Source organism: Podarcis pityusensis (assembly GCF_964106645.2).
Source record: "Podarcis pityusensis genome assembly, chromosome: 17".
Taxonomy (NCBI): domain Eukaryota; kingdom Metazoa; phylum Chordata; class Lepidosauria; order Squamata; family Lacertidae; genus Podarcis; species Podarcis pityusensis.
The window spans coordinates 17,351,597-17,373,663 of record NC_138042.1 but is presented as its reverse complement, the minus strand read 5'-3'; the positions used below and the strand labels follow the sequence as shown (position 1 = coordinate 17,373,663).

The following is a 22,067-nucleotide window of genomic DNA, read 5'->3' as shown; positions in this document are numbered from 1 at the left end:
CTGGGTATTATCCATCTAGTTGCTGCATTTATATCCCATCCTTCCTCCAAGGAGCTCAAGGTGGCATACCTCCCCCTTCCTCATTTTATCCTCGCAACAACCCTGTGAGGTAGGCTAGACTAAGAGACAGTGAATTTGCACCCCCATGTGAGCTTCAAGGCTGAATAGTGACTTGAACCCCAGTCTCCCAACACTTTTAATCAGTATACCATACTGGCTCTCTAGTTAATTTTATCTCTTTCCCTCCTCTCTCCCCTCCCTCCCCATTGCCCAATTGATTTAGCAAGCGAAGCCGGTGGGGTGGGGGCTACAATTTATGTTGCTAATAGGAGCAAGGCCAGATTCCTTGTCTGTCTCAGCCACCAACAGTTTCCGCACTCTGAGGCTTCCCATCAACAGAACTGCTCCGCAATTCGGCGGAAGAAAAAGGAGCAATTGCCCAATATTGTCACCAATGCCAATTAAATTTCATCTGTGTGAGTAGAAGGCAACTAATCCAGAATGCGGCAGCTAGACTGGTGACTGGGAGCGGCCGCCGGGACCACATAACACCGGTCCTGAGAGATCTGCATTGGCTCCCAGTACGTTTCCGAGCACAATTCAAAGTGTTGGTGCTGACCTTTAAAGCCCTAAACGGCCTCGGTCCTGTATGCCTGAAGGAACGTCTCCACCCCCATCGATCAGTCCAGACACTGAGATCCAGTGCCGAGGGCCTTCTGGTGGTTCCCTCGTTGCAAGAAGTGAGGTTACAGGGAACCAGACAGAGGGCCTTCTTGGTAGTGGCGCCCGCCCTGTGGAACACCCTCCCTTCAGATGTGAATGAAATAAGCAGTTATCTTCTCTTTAAAAGACATCTGAAGGGAGCCCTGTTTAGGGAAGTTTTTAATATTTAATGCTGTATTGTTTTTAACACTTGATTGGAAGCCACCCAGAGTGGCTGGGGAAACTCAGCCAGATGGGTGGGGTATAAATAAATTATTATTATTATTATTATTATTATTATTATTATTATTATTATTAGGTGACACATTCTTTTACCCCTTTGGCCTATTCTCCCCATTCCTACACACACACATAGATATACAGATATATAATCGCTTACTTTGGACTGTAGAGAAGGCATGGGACTGCCCCCTTGCCAACTGAAATTGTTGCCTTATAAAAACCACCCCACAGATAAAGTAACGAAGCATCATAACACAGGCTTCTGTTATGGGCAATTGTGTTAATTCACCTCATTCCCGCCTTGCACATAACATTCTCTGTACAAGAGAAAAGAAAGAGCCAAGACGCATTTTATTTCTTTGGGACACTGGTGGCGCTTTGGTCTAAACCACTGAGCCTCTTGGGCTTGCCGATCAGAAGGTCAGCAGTTTGAATCCATGTGACAGGGTGAGCTCCCATTGCTCTATCCCAGCTCCTGCCAACCTACCAGTTCGAAAGCATGCCAAAAAGTGCAAGTAGATAAATAGGCACCACTGTGGCGGGGAGGTAAACAGCATTTCTGTGCACTCTGGCACTCGTCATGGTTTCCCGTTGCGCCAGAGGCGGTTTAGTCATGCAGGCCACATGACCTGGAAGGCTGTCTACGGACAAACGTCTGCTCCCTCGGCCTGAAAGTGAGATGAGTGCCACATCCCATAGTCGCCTTTGACTAGACCTAACTGTCCAGGGGTCCTTTACCTTTTTACCTTTAGTTAAACTATGGAACTCACCCCCACAGGAGGATACTACCATAATGGGTCTAATTACAGGTGGAGATGAATCAGCGTACAGGGAGGAGGTTCAAAAAGTATCTACATGGTGCCTAGAGAATAATTTGCACCTAAATATTAGCAAGACAAATGAGATGGTGTTGGACTTTCAGAGGAAGAGAGGGGAACTAGCCCCATTGTATATTGGGGGGCTGTGTGGAAAGAGTGTCTTCCTTTAAATTTCTGGGAGTTTACCTTAGTGAAGACCTCACTTGGAGAAACAATATAACCCAGGTCGTTAGGAAGGCCCAACAGAGACTCCATTTCCTCAGGGTCTTCCGAAAGAACAATGTCCTCTCATATTGTATCACAGTGTGGTATGCTGGCCTGACAGCCACGGACAGAAAGTCTCTACAGAGGGTGGTGAATACAGCTGTCCCTTGAGTCTGCTAGATGACATCGCAAGGGATCGTTGCCTTAGGAGAGCGAGAAAAACTCTCAGGGATGACTCACACCCTGGCCAGCACCTCTTTAATCTTCTACCCTTGGGCAGGAGATATAGAAGTATAATCAGTTGTAAGGTAAAGGTAACGGGACCCCTGACTATTAGGTCCAGTCGTGTCCGACTCTGGGGTTGCGGCGCTCATCTTGCTTTATTGGCCAAGGGAGCCGGTGTACAGCTTCTGGGTCATATGGTCAGCATGACTAAGCTGCTTCTGGCGAACCAGAGCAGCACACGGAAACACCATTTATCTTCCCGCCGGAGCGGTATCTATTTATCTACTTGCACTGGTGTGCTTTCGAACTGCTAGGTTGGCAGGAGCAGGGACCGAGCAACGGGAGCTCACCCCGTCGCGGGGATTCGAACCGCCGACCTTCTGATCAGCAAGTCCTAGGCTCTGTGGTTTAACCCACAGCGACACCCGCGTCCCTATAATCAGTCGTACCAACAGGCTGAAAAACAGTTTCTATCCGTGGGCTGTTAGGCTGCTGAACGGAAAATAATATAGTGCAACTGACTTTCGGGGTTGGTGTGTTGTGCGACAAGCACACAGAGTGCAATGAGATTGAGTGTTTGTGGGGGGGGGGAGGCTCAGTTAATTTCATTGTACACAGGTTGTACATTGACAATAAAGGTATTATTATTATTATTATTATTATTATTATTATTATCAAGGTGAACAGGGTGCTGTTGGGCTCAGGTCCTGATTGCATGCTTCCCACTGACATCTAGTTGGCCACTGTGAGAACAGGCTGCTGGTCTGGGTGGGCCACTGGCCTGATTCAGCAGACTTTCCCTATGTTCCCTAAATACTTTGACCCTGTGTTTGCTTATTTCCTCTGTCCTCCTAAACCATTCTCCTTTTGCATCACGCCTTTTTAGCTTGCAAAGCTGAGGGCAGGGGCTTTGCTTCCCCCCACTTATTCCCCTTTTTATAGTGATTTCATAGTGGAATAAAAAATACGTGCGGAAATAAGAGCTCCAATAGCAAGGCTCAGATTGCAATCTTATGCACACTTGCATGTTTGCCTGTTGTGTTTCCATTCCCCCCACCCCAAGAAGGTGCTGATGTTTCATATAGTCAGTGCACTCCACATTCAGCCAGCTAAGTTTGCTAAATGCCTGGAAGCAATCTTTTAGGTCTTCCCAGTTGAATGAATTATCCTTGCCTTTCTTAATGAGTGTCTTAAAGAAGGTTATGCCAAAGCCGTGGAGCCACCCCTAAGAAGGCCCTGTTTGAAGCATCCAGAGAGCTTCCTTCACAAGTACATAGTGCTCAGAAAGTGCTCAGGAGCAGAAATTCTGCAGCTCATTTTAGAAAATGGGGGGAGGGGAGAGATATACAAATTATCCTTCAGGTATACTCAGCCTAGATAATTTATGACTTTATAGAAGATGACTGGTACCTTGGGGAGGGGGTGTGTGACTAAAGGCAAATGAGCAAGACTATATCAGATATGTTCCCTACAACCAAGCCTCCCCAAGAAAGCTCTAATATTTAGAAATGTACAGATTGATAAATGCGGCGGGGGGGGGGGTGATTTGGGGACCAAATGTTGATACAGCCCTGTGAAGGAAAATACTATTTTCATTCTCCTCTTTGTCCTTCGGTTGACTGCAATCCATTTAATAGCTGCAATTTTCATTGATGGGGGTTCATAAAATGGTTTGGGACTAATCATTGATTGTTATAAACATTTCATTCTTTAATCAGTAATTCCTATTGAGCTTCGCTGTAGTTAAAACGATTAATCACGGAGCACTGGCATTTAGCCCTTACATAACGTTGGAAAGGCTCTCCGATCTAGAATTAAGTCCGCTGTGCTTCCTAGAAGGCCTTATTTCAGCCTGTTGTCAGATTTAATTTCATTTTGCTCCGCTTCGTCTGTGTGATGGTTATTTTCAACAAGATACACTTGTGACCTGGTCTGCATCAAAGATGGAGAAGCTTCTTCAGCAGTCTGAGGGCAGCAGTGTCTCATGGGGAGCCCCTAGGTGGTGGTGGGCGGAGCCAGAGGCAAATGTGGGTGGAGCAATGGATGTGACACAGACCATTCTACATTCCAGCCTACAGTCAGACTTTGTAGACCAAGGGTAGGCAACCCAAAGCCCAGGGGCCGGATGCGGCCCAATCGCCTTCTCAATCCGGCCCTCGGACGGTCCAGGAATCAGCGTGTTTTTACATGAGTAGAATGTGTGCTTTTATTTAAAATGCATCTCTGGATTATTTGTGGGGCATAGGAATTCATTAATTATTATTATTATTATTTTCAAAATATATGTCTGAGGGACAGTGGACCGGCCCACGGCTGGAAAAGGTTGCTGAACCCTGTTGTAGACCAACCCTCTCAAGCACCTCCCTCATTCCAGGCAAACAAGAGAGCCAAAGGACTCAAGAGAGCCAAAGGACTCAAGGAAAGCCTAGAGTGTCTGAAGTTTGGCCCCTGGACCTGGGGTTCTCCACCCCAGTCTACATAATAGAATATTTTTGCTGTGTACCTTCAGCTTGAATCATTGAGGGAAGGAGGGGTTGCCAATGGAGAAGTAGCTGAACAGATACCAGAGTAAAGGTAAAGGGACCCCTAACCATTAGGTCCAGTCGTGACCGACTCTGGGGTTGCGGTGCTCATCTCGCTTTATTGGCCAAGGGAGCCGGCGTACAGCTTCCGGGTCATGTGGCCAGCGTGACTTAAGCCACTTCTGGCGAACCAGAGCAGCGCATGGAAATGCCGTTTACCTTTCCGCCGGAACAGGACCTATTTATCTACTTGCACTTTGACGTTCTTTTGAACTGCTAGGTTGGCAGGAGCTGGGACCGAGCAATGGGAGCTCAACCCGTCTCGGGGATTCGAACCGCCGACCTTCTGATCGGCAAGCCTTAGGCTCTGTGGTTTAACCCACAGCGCCAGATACCAGAAGACAAGGGCAAATGAAACAGTACAACCTACAAAAGCCGTCCTGTTGAGCCAAGGAATTTGGGCGTGGATATGACGTCACAAGTGTTGGGATGAAGCTCAGAGTGCATTGAAAGTGGGTGGGTTAAGCATGGAGAGAAAGTGATGAGTTCTCAGCTGTGTGTGTGTGTGTGTGTGTGTGTACATTGTTTGACTTCTCAGCCCTTGAATACACTGAAGAATGCACATTGCCACTTGATGCAGGGTCAAAGGGATCTTTTGCATGTGAGAACGGGTCGTCACAGATCTATAATGCGACAAACAGACCTTTCACATCACCTCAGTGGAATCAGTTCACACATGCAGCTGTCCATCAAATGTGCGAACCATTGCATGGCCACTGACAGATGAATATCTGAACAGAGCCTGCCAAGAAACCATGCACTTGAAGTGGTATATTGGAGAAGCTGCAACCATCAAGTGATAACTACTCCTGGTTAACCAGGCTCAAACCTGCATGATTAATGTGTTTCCAACACATGTACATATCTCATTTACACATTACATTTTTAGGGATACACTTTTAAAAAAACGTATACGTCAAAAAAATGTGAGAGTGGTATTTCAAAACACCACAGTTAAGTGGAGTGTATGCTTTTTACGCACAGAGAGAAAACGGTGGACGTCCTCTTGTCTGCCTGCCTTCAGAAAGGGTTTCATTGAAGGAAAACCATCCATCACCGGAAAGCTACAGCAGAGATAGTGAACCGAAATGGGCTTTCAGTTTCTGAAGACTATTCCTCCCACCCCTCTACCTCCCCCCACCGCTCTTCTGCCTTTGGATACAAGTGACTGGGCTCTCTCTCTCTCTCTCTCTCTCTCTCTCTCTCTCTCTCTCTCATTATCATTCTTCAAAACCTGGCGCTCTCCCGATGATAATCGCTTGGATCTGTCTCCCCAATGCTTTCTGGCTGGTCTTTTTTGGGGGGGGGGGGTGGGGGTGGGGAGGAGAAAGAAGAGGGGTGGTCTGCTGCTTCCTTTCTGATTGGTCACCCATCTCTCCTTTTGTTTTGGAGATGATTATAGAATTGACTTTCAAGTGCTGGTCTCTCCTCCCTACTTACCCTTATGGTACACCCAGCATCGGGCGCTTAGAAAATTCTTAAGACTTCTTTTATGTAAAGGTTGTGACAAAGCATTATGAGCTTGCAATGGTAAGTGCCCTTTTATTATTACACTTTCTCTTTCTCTCTTTCCTTTTGCATTAGACAACCACGGGTCGTGTTTTCTTGGGAGAGCGGGGAGGGGGAATAAGAGAGGCTTTGGGGGGTGGGACTGCTTCAGAATAACCACCCAAGCTCTTTCAAAGTGCACAGAAAGCGATACTGGGGAAAACTTCAGCTGTTTCTTGCGAAGCAAGGCAAAGGCTGTAGAATCAGTCTGCCTGCCTGCCAAAGGATTTTGCATATATATTTGCAAAATATATGTGCAAATATATATATATATATCTGCATATACGATATATGTATTGCATATCTCTATGTATGTCTCTGTTCAGTCCAGAATCAGACCCACAACCTGAGGATTGTGCTCTGAATTCTGCCCCAGAAGAGAAGAGAGTCCAGTCATAATCTAGCACCGCCCAAGAACAATAGAACTCCGTCTCCCATTCAAAAACTAGACCCGTCTTCTTCTCGCTTGCACGTCTGGTCTGTCTGTCTGTCTCTGTGTGTGTGTGTTTAACCCTCCCATCCATCAACTGGCATTAGCTCAGCGCTAGAGAGAAATTGACACGCACACCAAAGGCATTACCTAAATACCACGCAGCTTCTCGCTCGAGCTGCAACCCGACGCATCCCATTGGACTCAATGGGCCTTACTTCCGAGTAGACCTGCTGCCTAGTAGGCTTCCACGACCGCTGAAAGGCGGAGGGAAGGAAAAGTCCCTAAGCATGAGACAGGGAAGTAACATATAAACTTGCATCCTCGCCTTGCAGCCCGGTGGATAAAATGTGATCTTGTTAAATGGGGAGGGGAGGCGTCGGAATGGATCCCAGGGCTGCTCTGCCTTAATAGTTGCCTCGGGGGCGGGGTCTTTCAAGAGGAGCAGTTTGTCTGCATCAGGGGTAGCCAATCTGGTGCCCTCCAGATGTTGCTGACCTTTGGCCACGCTGGCGGGGGCTGATGGGAGTTGGAGTCCAGCCACATCTGGAGAGCACCAGATTGGCTGATGCTGGCTGTTATGTTTGAGGTGCAGCCAATCATCTCCTTTCTCCCGGCTCACTGTTTTTATTAGCTCCTGCGCCTTTAATAGCAGCTGAAAGTGCATATTTTAGGAAAGATAAGACTGATGCCCATGCTTCAAAAAAGCAGATCTGGCTGCTGTAAAAAGAACTCAAGAGAAGGCTAAGCTAGCTATCTTTCTGGATGATTGGCAGCTTCTCCAGCTACACTTTTATTACTGAAATGGGGGTCAACAATAGGACCATGTTTACCATCTTTCAGTGTGTGTGTGTATCAAGATAATGAGAAAAAGCATAGGAGAAGGGCTTGGTTTTGAAATATTGGCCACCCGAAATACAGAACCTGTTAAGAAAGAGGGACATATTCAAAGCAGCTGAGAAACACCATCTTAAGAAGAAGTTAGTTCAGTGCCTTGTTCCTTTTGTTGCATCTTTATGCATCTAGGTGATTGATACTTTAAAGCCAAAATTCACCATTTCAAGTACTGATTCTCTGAGAAATTTGGCTGCAATTACCCACCTCCCTCTGACCCCAATGGAGGCAGGTTGCAAGAAGCTGGGAGCTGGCCTCTGGTTTCATATTGCATCCTATTGCTGCTATTATTATTTTTTCAGCAGCTGTAATTGATGCATTCATTGCAGGCCAGATCTGCTGCCCCTGTAGATCCTGCTGGCTGAGGCAGTCTCCTCACTTTGCCTCATGGCTGGGCTGGCTCTGTTTGGGAAGTCGTATCACCCTATATTCTAAGTGAAATCAACTCGAAAACAGACCGCTGTGCTCCTTACTGGAAAAAAGAAATCAAATAGTGTTATGCTGAAAAATTCTTAATACCTTTGATTCCATTTTACAGAAGGCACATGTGAGTGGTCTTCAGTTTTACTCAAAAGTAGGCCCTAGATAGAGGGACGTGGGTGATGCTGTGGGTTAAACCACTGAGCCTAGGACTTGCCGATCAGAAGGTCAGCGGTTCGAATCCCCGTGACAGGGTGAGCTCCCATTGCTCGGTCCCTGATCCTGCTAACCTAGCAGTTCGATAGCACGTCAAAGTGCAAGTAGATAAATAGGTACCACTCTGGCGGGAAGGTAAATGGTGTTTCCGTGCCCTGCTCTGGTTCGCCAGAAGCAGCTTAGTCATGCTGGCCACATGTCCTGGAAGCTGTACGCCGGCTCCCTCAGCCAGTAAAACAAGATGAGTGCCGCAATCCCAGAGTCGGCCACGACTGGACCTAATGGTCAGGGGTCCCTTTACCCTTTACCTTTAGGCCCTAAATAATGTTAGGCTTATAAATTTCAAGAGGTCGGCTCGGAATACCACCCTATGTAAGCCAGAGTTGCCTCCAAAAATTGGTTATCATTGTTTTCCTTTAAAAGGGATGGGTGGGTCCAAAGTAGGCCCAGAAAGTGCTGGAAAGGGATGAGGTTTGCATGAAAGGTCTGCCATCTGGCCTTGACATTGATCACATCTCCTTATCCATCAGAAAACCTCTTAATTGGTCCAAGATGAACTTTGTCCCCAACTGAACACTCTGCATTGCTTGATGTTTTATCATGTTTTTAATATTCTGTTGCAAGAATGTCCAGAGTTAGAAACAATAAAGTTGTTGTTGTTGTTGTTTGTTGTTATGGTCCCTGGAGTAGTTTTTCTGGAGCAGAAAACCTAGTATACAGTGGCACCTTGGTTTACAACCATAATCCGTTCCGGAAGTCCATTTTTAAACCAAAACAGGTTGTAACCCAAGGCGCGCTTTCACCAATGAGGCCTCCCCCCAAAAATTGTTTGTAATCCAAAAAAAAAAAAAAAAAAGTGTTGTAATCCACAACAAGGTTGCAAACCGGGACACGCACTTCCAGGTTTGATGTGTTTGTAATCCAAAACGTATGCAAACCAAGATGTATGCAAACCAAGGTACCACTGTACATGTTTAGTATACACATATACTCCTAAGGCAATATACTCCTTGTGATTATTGCAAGACAGGAAGCACATGTGAGGAGCACATCAGACTGCATTGTATATTTCTCCACTTCTTGTTAGCATCTACAGTAACCAGAGGTACCACAAAGAAAGAGGGCGTTGTTTGGTTTTGGAACAACAAATAGTGTTTACAAGTGATGGCAATATGAACTGCAGACGAGGATTTCGTCAGTAACTACTAACGACGCCTCAAGGAGGTCCTTCCTCTTGGACCAAGCTCTCTTGAGCCAGTATTGGGATGTTAGTTGAGATGTTGATGCTAGTTGGTTAGTAAGTAGGAAGCTACTCTCCTGTTCGTGCAAGTTTTGCAAGATTTGGGGAAGGCGTCTTGCTATCTCAAAATACAAAAGCTTCAATATACTGTTAAGGGGAGGTCAGATGGGGAAGGGTTTTCCTTGGTGTTACACGGCAATCATGGTGTGGAAAGCTATCCCTGAGATGGGATGGGATACAACGGTGTGGGAAAGGAGCCAAAACCTACCCTTATTCTGCATGTGCCAAAACAAAACAAAATGGTGCACTCATTGTGGATGGGAAAAAATTATTTCTTGAGGAGGAAGTGACAAGCAAACTGTGAAATCCTTTTTAATGATTTTTGTAAAAGGAGTGTGAGATTTGTGTGATTTATCATGTCCAAAAATGGGAGGTTTGCAGAATTGTGCAAGTGTTGCAATTACACCTGTGCAGCAGTTGTACAAAAAGGCGTTTCAGTACCCAGGAGAGCAACTCACCAACCAGAAAGAAAAACCAGCCCTATGCTCCTAACAGATGCTTGGGCAGCCAAAATGAGCAGCAGAAACCCAAAAAAAGGGTATGGTTGCATCTTTCTAAAATTTCTTTTTCAAAACCCTCCCCTCCCACCTAAAAAGCACGAGTGCAGAAGAGAAGCTTAAGGAGATTGTGTTATTTCAGTTTTTTCATTGACTTAGGGAACGTAGAAATGTTGCCATGTCTTGATGATCTAGATTAGTCTTATGAATAAAGTGGAAAATACATACCAAAAATAAAAACAACTAACACATTTGATTGTTATTTAAGCTTTTGTGGACTAGAGCCCACTTCTTCAGATGTATGGAGTGTGATCTTCAGTTGTTGGGGGTGTTGCACACACATACACACACATATGTGAATGTAAATGTGGTGGTGTTGGGGAATGTAAATGTTGTGTGTAAATGGCAATGGAACGCAAATATTAAGTCTGCAACTGTTGGCAATGATGGCTGGGGCTGGCTGGACATCCAGCATCATGCAGAGGGAAACAAGGTTCTCAGCCCTGCATGACAGGATGCCATGCTCAAAGTATGTAATTCTTTCGAGAAATTTGTTTTTTTTAAAAAAATGATATTTATTAAAAGTTTAAAAATTACAGAAAAAAGAAAAAAGACAATAAAAAAGAAAAAAAACATAGAAAAGCAATACAACAATACAGCAAAAAGAAACAAAGGGGGGAAAAACTAAAACACACATCCAATATTCCATGTCTTTACCTTTCCTTTACTTGTTTCATCGACCTCCTGACACCTCCCTTTTTTTGTATTCTAGTTCAATTCACTATTTCAGCAAATTCTTCCCATCTTTCTCAATTTTTTTTTCTATAATTTATCTTAACAATCTAACCTTAATTTTTTTCATTTTAACCCGTTATCAATCAGCTTTTACTTAATTCTTTGTTGCATTTCTACTAAAACCATATAACTTCATTCCAGCATCCTTCTAACACTCATTAATTTTACAGTGTTTCTGTAAGTATACTTTGAATTTTTTCCAATCTTCTTCCACCGACTCTTCTCCCTGGTCTCGGATTCTGCCAGTCATTTCCGCCAGTTCCATGTAGTCTCTTTCGAGAAATTTGTTCCTGTTCCATTTACAGGAAATGTATAAACACAGCTCTTTGGTTTCCTGTTTGCAAAGGCGTACAGAACTCAGAGGAGGCATTCTACCATGTAGGAGAGATCAGTGATATGATCATCTGACTTTTTTAAAAAAACAGCAGCAACTTTAAATAAGTTGTGTGGGACTCTGGTTTTGAGTGGGGAAGTAGTGTTCACAGGAGATATGGCAGGTATTTGTAGAATTTGTACTGTTAAAACGGAAACGGGTCAAACCATCGCAAGAGGTTGGATAGTTACAATGGAATGGTCTCAGGGGTAGGCTGCACATTTTTATTTTTTTATTTTTATTATTACTTTGTCAATAAAATAAACCACAAAATCGGAAGGGGGAGGGGAAAGTAGTGTTCAGAGGTGGGGCTTCTGTGACTCATGCCTATTTTCCATCCCTTGGAGTTCCTGGTAAGTGGGGTGGGGGTTAAGACAAAGGTTTCGATATTGTGCCTGTCTTTTCTTATTGCATGGCTAATAGCATCTTGAAGTGTGTATAGCATTCCTCCTCTGATACATTCAAGAATAAATAATCTTTCATGCTTCATAATAACTACAAATTATTAGCAAAGTTTATCAGCAAAGGGCAGATAACGCACTCCCCTCTTTTTAAGACAAGGGATTTTCTTACTTTGAATGGCATAGTAATAATTATACTACTACTACTACTACTAATGTTATTATTTGTATCCCGTCCATCTGGTTGGGTTGTCCCAGCCACTCTGAGTGGCTTGCTGCTTATATAAAATCAGACATTAAATGCTTTCTGATACAGAGCTGCATTCAGATATCTTCTAAAAGTTGTATAGTTATTTATCTCCTTGACATCTGAAGGGAGGGTGTTCCACAGGGCGGGGACCACCACCGAGAAGGCCCTCTGCCTGGTTCTCTGCAACCTCGCTTCTCACAGTGAGGGAACTGCCAGAAGGCCCTCGAAGGAGGACCTCAGTATCCAGGCAGAACGATGGGGGTGGAGATGCTCCTTCAGGTCTACTGGGCCGAGGCCGTTGAGGGCTTTAAAGGTCAGCACCGGCACTTTGAATTGTGCTCAGAAACATTCTCGAAAACCAAGCAGAAACACGAGTCAGCAGTTCACTATGGCGAGCTGCATTGCATTTCTGTTTAAATTATAGCAATAATTTCCAAATTGGCATCAATACATATAAATTAGAACTTGCAAATATCAAGCAAATATGTGCTATATCCTTTGACCTCTTTTATGGTTGCTGTGTTTCCTCTCTTCTGGCAAATTGTAAATGACCTTAAGAACATAAGAGACCTGCTGGCCCAGACCACCAGCTCATCTAGTCCAGCATCTTGTTCTCATAGTAGCCAACCACATCACAGAATCATAGAATTATAGAGTTGGAAGGGACCCCTAGGGCCACGAGTCCAACCCCCTACAACAGGAAACGTGATAAAAGATACTTACACCTTCCAGTGATCCATGCACATATCCTGGAAGGGACAGCTGTGTCGATGTCAGAACTGCTCGTTATAATATTTGAAAACTGATGTTAGCTTGGCAGCCTATGAAAAAGCAAATATATTTGTGAGAAGCCCACAAGCAAAATCCAAGTGCAACGCTTCTCTCCCCAGCCGCTCAGGGTGTAGAGCAGGGGTCATCAAACTTTTTCAGCAGGGGGCTGGTCCACTGTCCCTCAGAACTTGTGGGGGGCCGGACTATATTTGGGAGGGGGGAATGAATGAATTCCTATGCCCCACAAATAACCCAGAGATGCGTTTTCAATAAAAGCACATACTCTACTCAAGTAAAAACACCAGGCAGGTCCCACAAATAACCCAGAGATGCATTTTAAATAAAAGGACACATTCTACTTGCGTAAAAACACCAGGCAGGTCCCACAAATAACCCAGAGATTCATTTTAAATAAAAGGACACATTCTACTTGTGTAAAAACACCAGGCAGGTCCCACAAATAACCCAGAGATTCATTTTAAATAAAAGGACACATTCTACTTGTGTAAAAACACCAGGCAGGTCCCACAAATAACCCAGAGATGCATTTTAAATAAAAGGACACATTCTACTTGTGTAAAAACACCAGGCAGGTCCCACAAATAACCCAGAGATGCATTTTAAATAAAAGGACACATTCTACTTGTGTAAAAACACCAGGCAGGTCCCACAAATAACCCAGAGATGCATTTTAAATAAAAGGACACATTCTACTTGTGTAAAAACACCAGGCAGGTCCCACAAATAACCCAGAGATGCATTTTAAATAAAAGGACACATTCTACTTGTGTAAAAAAGCACTGATTCCAGGACTGTCCACAGGCCGGATTTAGAAGGTGATTGGGCCAGATCCGGTCCCCGGGCCTTAGTTCGCCTACTCATGGTGTCGAGCCTATGAGTTGATACATCTAATGGCCAGCATGGAAGGAAAAGAAATATGTGAGATGCTTAGGCCAGGCTTAGCCATGTCTACCTGAAAAGAAGTGAGATGGCTGACAACTTGGCATCCCACTTTGTTCATTATTAAATTGATATCCCACCCTCCTCTGATACATCCCTACCCTCTCTCCCAAAAGGAGCTCAGGCTGGCAAATGCAGACGACTCCATCACATGTGGGTTCACAACAGGATTGTTTTCCCTCACCCCCCTAAATGCCTCCGATTCTGGAACCAGAAACAAAATTAACTTAGACTGCAGACCTATACACACTGCAGGGGTAAATTCCATTGAACTTTCTGGTAGCAAGGGAGGTGTGTGTTGTGCGAAGAAATGATTCCAGCAAGCGCAGCTTTCCCTACCCCACAATAAGCTGCTTAAATGCTCTCTTATGCCCAACTCTTGCAGATACAGGAGCTGTCTTGCCCCATAGTCATGTATTTTAATTTTTTTAGCAACCCTAAAAAAGAGGCCAATCAGCAAAACGGGGTCCTTGTACTTCTGGAGGAGTGGCTGGCTGAGAATGTCGTGCTTCTTTAGGGGAAGGGGCGAATCTATTTTTGACTGCCATTTGTTAGCAAGTCAAGCATTTTCTTCTAAAAATATGCCCAGCTCTGACGTCCTGGCGGGTGCATTCTAAGAATGCAGTGATGTCTTTAATGTAGGAAAGCACAAGCCCGGTCATCTATGCTAACCATGCTGTTTTGGACACATGTTGTGGAGAGGGATATCCAGCTTTCTCAATTTCCCTGCCCACCAGCATATGATGTCCTTGCACTTAATTCCTCCCCACACTTTTTGTTGATTTGTTTCTAAGCAAGCAGGCAATTAGATTTCACATTAAACTGAGCAAGCATTGATGGGGTTTTGTATGCTACAGTGCATCGTATTGTTCTGTGCATGTGAAATATGAAACAGATGGCCAAGGGAGCCCAGGAAAAAAGTGTGTATGTGGGGGGGGGGGGAGAGAGGGAACTTGCTGTGCCCTTTTTAATAAGACCTTAATGTTAAGCGAAGTGGCAGTTAAGTGCTTTCTCAAACACAACTTTTATGATTACTGTTTTCTTTATAAAAAGACAAAATGTGTGTGTGTGTGCTGTGTTTGCATAGTTTTCACTGCAAACTAATGCCATTCAGTTACTGAATTATCACGGCATGTTTCCCATGCAGTTGTTTGCTCGGAGCAGAACAGTGCAATGAGACAGAGGATCCCCTAAATGCATCAGGATCTCAACCTATACATTTGTTCACTTACTGCAATAGTCACATCAGTTACCCTGCCCACTTCTGTCCCTAAGTACCCCTGTCATGTATCCATCAGAAGTTTGCCCATGAGCAAATGTAGTTGGGAAAAAAAGGATGCTCACCACCCTGGTCTCTAGGCAACCTTCGGCCCTCCAGATGTTTTGGCCTACAACTCCCATGATCCCTAGCTAACAGGACCAGTGGTCAGGGATGATGGGAATTGTAGTCCAAAACATCTGGAGGGCCAAAGGTTGCCTATGCCTGCTCTAGACCATCTTGATTGGCTTCTCAGTTACTATGCATGGGCCTCAATTTGCCAAGTACTGCAGACCCCCCCTCCCATTTTTCAAAAGCCAAGCCATGGACCCCCTACTTTTGAAATGTTGATTTTATGTGAATGGTGCCACAGAACCCCCTGGGTGGGTTATGCAGACCCAGGAAGGGGGTGCAGTGGGGGGCGGGTTGCCCCGGGTGTCACCACTTAGGAGGTGACAAAATGGCGGGCGGCACTCACCGTGCGGCCTGCAGTGCGCCCGAGCCACACGTCTCTCCTGGGAGTGACATGGTGGCTTGGGCGCGCGCTGGCTCCATGCTGCCTAAAAGGTCCACCTGCGGCCTCTCCCCCCCCCCCCCAGCTGTAGGGCGGCCGAGTGAGAGGAGGCAGGCAGACTCCTCAGAGGCCCCACGGAGCATCCTGCCCCAGCTCGCCCCACCCCACGGGTAGCTGGCTGCGCCCCTGGGCACAGGACACACGTGCCGCCCCAGGCGCCCAATCGGCTTGCTCCACCGCTGTGCAGACCGCCCCCACGGCATACGTGGACCACCAGTTGGGAACCACCGCCTTAGAAGATGTTAGAAACTTAGGCTGCCCACTGATAGACACTTCACTGGAGTAAGCTCCACTGGTCATAGTATCCTTTACTTCTGAGTAAATCAGGGTTGCTATACGTCCATAATTATGTCCAGAATTTTTATTCTGCACATCCGCCCAGGGATGTTTGTACTTAGGAGATAGGATGTTGCCTTGTATGGAGTCAGACCATCACCTTGTCGAGTCATGTCTTTACCTTTACCTTTTTCAGACCCAAGACTCACCTTTAGGTCAGCCCAAACATGCATTTGGGGTCTCGTTTCTTAATTTAAAAAATGGATTTGTATGATGGTAGTACAGATTAGGTCATCTAGCAGCTGGGTCCCTGCTTTACCTGAAATCGCTTGAGATTGAACCTGCGACTCTTTTGCAACAGAGTATGTGCTTTGCCACTGAGGTACATCCTGTCACTTTGATATAGCCTTGCTGCCTTGGGGTATCTTTTCTAAGCTCAGCTGCTTTGCATGTCCTGTTATTTAGGAAAATCATTCAAAATGTTGTCTCCTTTTTTTTTATTAAAGGGAGAAAGATGCATGTGAAATCCTCTCGAACTCATTTTGCTTGTGATACTGAATAGCATTCAAATGAGAATGATCTTCCCAAATTTTTTTTTTAATTTTTTTTTGCAAGCTTGCCCAATCCAGCTGTATATTTTATATGCTAATCTAAATTCTATTTTTGTTCCCCTTGGGGGTTTTAAGTGATTATAATTGTTGCTCTTCAAAAGCCAAACAGATGATGATTGCTGCTTCAGGAATATACCAAAAAGAAACTGGCTTTCATTAAACCTGCTCATCCCTCTTTGTAATTATCCCTATTTTATCTCACTAAGAAGCGGGAGGGAAATGGCAAGTATAGTTCAATGAAGGCACTTTGGTTATTTAAACACTGCTTTTATTGAGCTAACAGGGGGCGTTAAAGGGGAATTTCCAGGAGGAGGAACTGTAGCCTATAGCCCAGTTACCTTTCCACTGGAGACTAGAGAACCCTGAGTCAGCTTAGAATGTAGGCCAGCCAAGAATACTGCAGGACAGATGCCCCTTTTCAGCATCTCTGGAAAGAAAGAAAGGGAAGGAGGGGAGAAGAGAGAATTTGTTAAGTCCAACCTCATAGATATGGCTATGATAGCAGACTGACAGATGTTTTGCAACACATCTTCCTGCCTGCCTGCTCTGCTGGAAGTTGCCTTATAGTAAGCAGCGCATCATTATGGGAGTCAGAGGAGAGAAAAGAGATGCAAGGCTTGGCAGACGGGATACTTTGAGTATTTCTGTACAACCCATCCTGATTTGCTTCCAGTGAGATGAGATAGTGTTGGCTATTTCCAAGCCTCCGTTCTGATTTGTTTGTATCAAAGGAAACATGATCTAACTCGCCAATTTCTTTCCCTATCTGATTTTTGGGGGATTCGCAGTGTGTGTGTGTGTGTGTGTGTGTTCAAGGCCTCCCAATCAGCTATAATTGTACAACCTGAATTTCCAAGTGTGTGACTGAAAATAGTCACAGTGCCCTGCAAGTGAAGAATAGTTTAGAGCACAACAGGCTTCCTCCATTTTGTCAAATCTTGCTTGGGAGACTGAACAACATGCAGATTTTTTTTTAAAGGAATTAAGTACAGCTAGTGTTTGATTTCTCAAAAAAGAGAGGACCATCTCGAAACATGACCCTCTGATCTGCTCCTTGTTCCTCTCCAAGTGGGGACTCATTGCAGTTTCTCAGTCGTGAGAGAAATGTACTTTGGATCTGTTCAGGGACACTGTCATTTCTTCTCCCTTTGCAACTTAGAGGGCCTGTTTATTGAGCATTCATCCTGATTGCCTTCTGCAAAACTTCGCCTGAGGCGAGGCAATGTCCGCTCTTTTTTTTTTGTCAGGCTTTCCTAACTGCAAAAACCACTTTCCTAATTGCAAAAATGTAAGTGGTTAAAAAAAAAAAGTGGGTTTGTTGCAACTTTAAACCACTTTAAATAAACCTACGGTGCATTTCTAGGTATGCAATTGGATCCTTCCGGGGGGAGAGTTAAAGTCTGGTGGTGAACTAGGATTTGGCAGTGGCACTGAAAACGGGCGGCTCACACCGGGTGTCCACACAGAGGGGGGTGACAAAATGGTGGGCGGCAGTCACCGCAGGGCCTGCAGCAGGCCCGAGCCACGCATCTCTCCTGGAAGTGACACAGTGGCTTGGGTGCCCGCAGGCTCCACATTGCCCCAAGCGGTCTGCCCGCTGCCTCCCCCTCAGCTGTAGGGCGGCTGAGTGGGAGGAGGCAGGCAGACTGCTCAGAGGCCCCACAGATCGTCTCGCCCCAGCTGGCCCTGCCCCCGTGGGTGGCTGGCCCCGCCCCTGGGCACAGGGCTTGCATGCCGCCCCAGGCGCCCAGTTGGCTTGCTCCACCGCTGGCTGGTGGACCCCATACTGAGGGCTTCCACAGGGGCAGCAGTGGGATGCTGTGAGCTGCCGTTTAAAATTTCCCACAATGCCCTGGAAGTACCCAACAAAGCATAACAAAGGATGCTATGGGGGATTTCAAAAGATGGCTTGTAAACTTGGCCTTTTGGCACAGGGGACGCAGGATAGGTGGCAGAAGCAGTGGGCACTTCTGGGGCACTAGCAGCTACCTGACGGTCCTTGACCTTGGTGTAGCTCATATCTCAGAGGTTAAAAGCCACGTGAGGTAGGAATTACTACATCATCTTAATTTAATAGAACTAACGTAGAGAAATGGGACGCAGGTGGTGCTGTGGATTAAACCACAGAGCCTAGGGCTTGCCAATCAGAAGGTTGGCAGTTCGAATCCCCACAATGGGGTGAGCTCCCGTTGTTCGGTCCCAGCTCCTGCCAACCTAGCAGTTTGAAAGCATGTCAAAGTGCAAGTAGATAAATAGGTACTGCTCTGGCGGGAAGGTAAATGGCATTTCCGTGCGGTGCTCTGGTTCGCCAGAAGCAGCTTAGTCCTGCTGGCCACATGACCCAGAAGCTGTACACCGGCTCCCTCAGCCAATAAAGAGAGATGAGCGCCGCAACCCCAGAATTGTCCGCGACTGGACTTAACTGTCAGGGGTGCTTTTACCTTTACCTTTTAAGGAAGATCCAGATATCTCCTGGAATGTAATGCCTTTCCAAATATTTGCGGCACTTGTTTTAAAAAAATCTAATCAAAATAACTTCCGTCTGCACTTTATATACAACATGCAAGCCTCACATGAGTCTTTATGCTGCCATCCCACTTCTCAGATGCCTACTGTACTCTACGCGAGTTACACCACTGGGCTGTGCCATTTATCTTACACCTTTCTGCTTCGGGCTTGCTAATGCTGCATTACCTTTTCATAAGCCCAAGATTGCCTGTCAAGGAGATCTGTAAAAGAAGGGCTGTCAGCGGATTTCCTCCACCACCCCGTCTCTCCCCACACACCCCTTTACCAGGAGACAAGCTGTATTAGTTGTGTGACAAGACCGCTCTTCTATTTTGGAAAGGAAGGATTTATTCCAGGGCTGTGCTCTCGTGCATGGCAACAGCCACATCACAACCGGCGTGCTGAGTTTGGCAGAGAATGGGGAAAGCATGCATTTTGCAAGACAACACAGTAGGTTGGCAATTCGGAATACAGGTGCCTGGAGGAGCTCCTTCCCTCACCCAGTGTTACAAATCACATTGGTCCTCAAGAGCATCTCAAGCTCACTAAATAACTACCGGCCCTTTCCACAACATGCACACCCAGCAGTGAGGGACACACGTCTGTAAGGGACCATATAACACTGGTCCTGAAAGACCTTCGTTGGCTCCCAGTACATTTCCGAGCACAATTCAAAGTGTTGGCACTGACCTTTAAAGCCCTAAATGGCCTTGGCCCAATATACCTGAAGGAGCATCTCCACCCCCATCATTCTGCCTGGACACTGAGGTCCCCCGCTGAGGGCCTTCTGGCAGCTCCCTCACTGCGAGAAGTGAGGTTACAGGGAACCAGGCATTGGGCCTTCTTGGTGGTGGTGGCTGCCCTGTGGAATGCCCTCCCATCAGATGGCAAGGAAATAAACAACCAGCTGACTTTTAGAAGACATCTAAAGGCAGCCCTGTTTAGGGAAGTTTTTAGTGTTTGATGTTTTATTGTGTTTTTAATATTCTATTGGGAGCCGCCCAGAGTGGCTGGGGGAAAACAGCCAGGTGGGCGGGGTATAAATAATAATAATAATAATAATAATAATAATAATAATAATAATAATTAGTCTGCCTCTCACAGGAAAACCCTCTCAGCATTCAAAGACCCTCAAGCAAAAATAAAGCAAAACATAGTTGTTTGTATCCTAACTAGGCTCCCCTGATCAGAAGGGCTGTGTGAGGAACCCATTACTCTGCATGACTGCTATTAAGTATATTTTAACCACCACCGGTTATCTTTTGGATTTTGTGTGAGGGAAATCTTAGATACTTGGAGACTCAGGACAAATAAGAAATATTTATTTTACAGAACAAAGTGGATAAAACAAAGGCTGTATCAGGTGGTAATGTTATTTCAGGAAACAGTGAACTTATTAACAATTGTATTAAATCTAATGCAGGCTTCCTCAACCTCAGCACTCCAGATGTTTTTGGCCTACAACTCCCATGATCCCTAGCTAGCAGGACCAGTGGTCTGGGATGATGGGAACTGTAGTCTCAAAACATTTGGAGGGCCAAGGTTGAGGAAGCCTGATCGAATGGATGTTATAGGCTTCCAAACAAGGAAGTAAATGCATAGTTTTTTTCAACCTTCAGTTGCTTAAGTTCAGTTATTACACTTCAGGTAGTTGTTAAAGGTTTCCAGACTAGGAAGAGAAGGAGGGAGGTGTTCATGGTGAGTTTCAGCACCTCTTTTTCTAGAAAAATAGCACTGAGTGGAACATTTTCACCTGGCGCCGAAAAATATATAATGAAGGCGCCAGACGAACTTTCCTGAGGAGAACATTCCACAAACAGGGTGCCAATACAGAGAAGGCCCCGTTCTTGTGTTGCCACCCTCCAGACCTCTCGAGGAGGAGTCACACGGAGAAGGGCCTCAGATGATGAATGCAGAGTCAGTGCTTGTTGAAAAATTGTGTTCAGAAACAGAATTAATCTGGAGCTGCCCATTCTGATCTTGAGATGATTCTTCAAATGAGCTAAGGGGACACAATAAATAGTCTTGAATAAAAATGTTTTTGGACAAAGGCATCACATTCACTTTCAACAGATTATTGACTACCCACACTCAGTTTGTGGAGGTGGGTGTGAACGTCGTGTAACAGAGACTGGTTTACAACTGCAAAAGGGAAATATATTTTTTCTGTAGGATCCCTAGAATTTGAGTAACCGAAACCCAGAAATCAATATGGACAAGGCACAAAGCAAACAAACATGCAAGGTGACTGCAGAAAGCCATTTTTAAAAAAAACATAATCAGTGGAAGTTTTGTTGCACTCTCTGGGTATGAACCTGAACTGATTTGCTGCAAAATCCAAAAGGTAAACTAAATGCATTTATTTAGCATTGCGTGAGTGCACTAATTTCAGGCGCAGGCGTAAGGGAGTTTAATTATAACCATAGTTCCTTGGGAGTAGGATGCATTCAACTTAGTGAGACTTCTCGGTAAACATGCATAGGAATATAGCTAAATAAAACTGTTTCACTGAAGTGAGTTTAAGCAGACTTTACAGCCTTGACGCCAGAAAGCATCTTATGGAAAAGCTATCATTACTGTGAGGGTGAAACAACCCAACTGCCATATTTGGTACATCCTTGAAAATGCTGTGAGAGAGACATCCTTGCCAAACATAAAGAAACCTGCTCCCAAGTAAATATTCAAATTTACTCAAAATACACTGGGAAGAAAGCTGAAGGGTTTTGTTTGTTTGTTTGTTTTTTGCTAATGAAAAAGTATGAGGGTTGTTTATTTCACTTTCTTTCTTTTTTATTTTTATTTTTTTATTTATTGAGTTTATATGAGTTTATTTTCAACATACACACCCACACTTGTAAAACTGCATAATCAACTGTAAAACTGCATAATCAAAAGAAAAACAAACAAACAGAAAACAACAGACAAAACAACAAGAAACAAATGAAAAACAAAGGAATATAAATAATCCATAATAACGTACGAAAACATATATAGAACAGATAATGAACAATATATATATATATATATATATATATATACACACCATATTTCAGTTCTTTTCTTCCAGTTGACTTCCTTCATCCTCTGCACAGTTCTCTTTTCATTTTTGGTAAACTGCCTCCTTCTTAATTCATTATTACCCCTTTTTTTTACAATTGTTAACTGAAGTACCATAAATTATCTTGCAGAAGTTAATCGATATTTCGCTTTC

At 44.8% G+C, this 22,067-nt stretch overlaps 1 protein-coding gene across 1 annotated transcript in view; it reads left to right on the top strand.

Annotated features, from left to right (window-relative positions):
• Window positions 1-6,187: 6,187 nt before the first annotated feature.
• The window catches only part of ELAVL2 (ELAV like RNA binding protein 2), a 168,459-nt gene continuing 152,579 nt past the window's right edge, over window positions 6,188-22,067 (top strand). Inside the window, exon 1 of the mRNA XM_080987895.1 lies at window positions 6,188-6,304. Within this exon, the coding sequence (XP_080844021.1) occupies window positions 6,291-6,304 (14 nt within the window). The 5' untranslated portion in view covers window positions 6,188-6,290. The remainder of the gene's footprint in view (window positions 6,305-22,067) is intronic.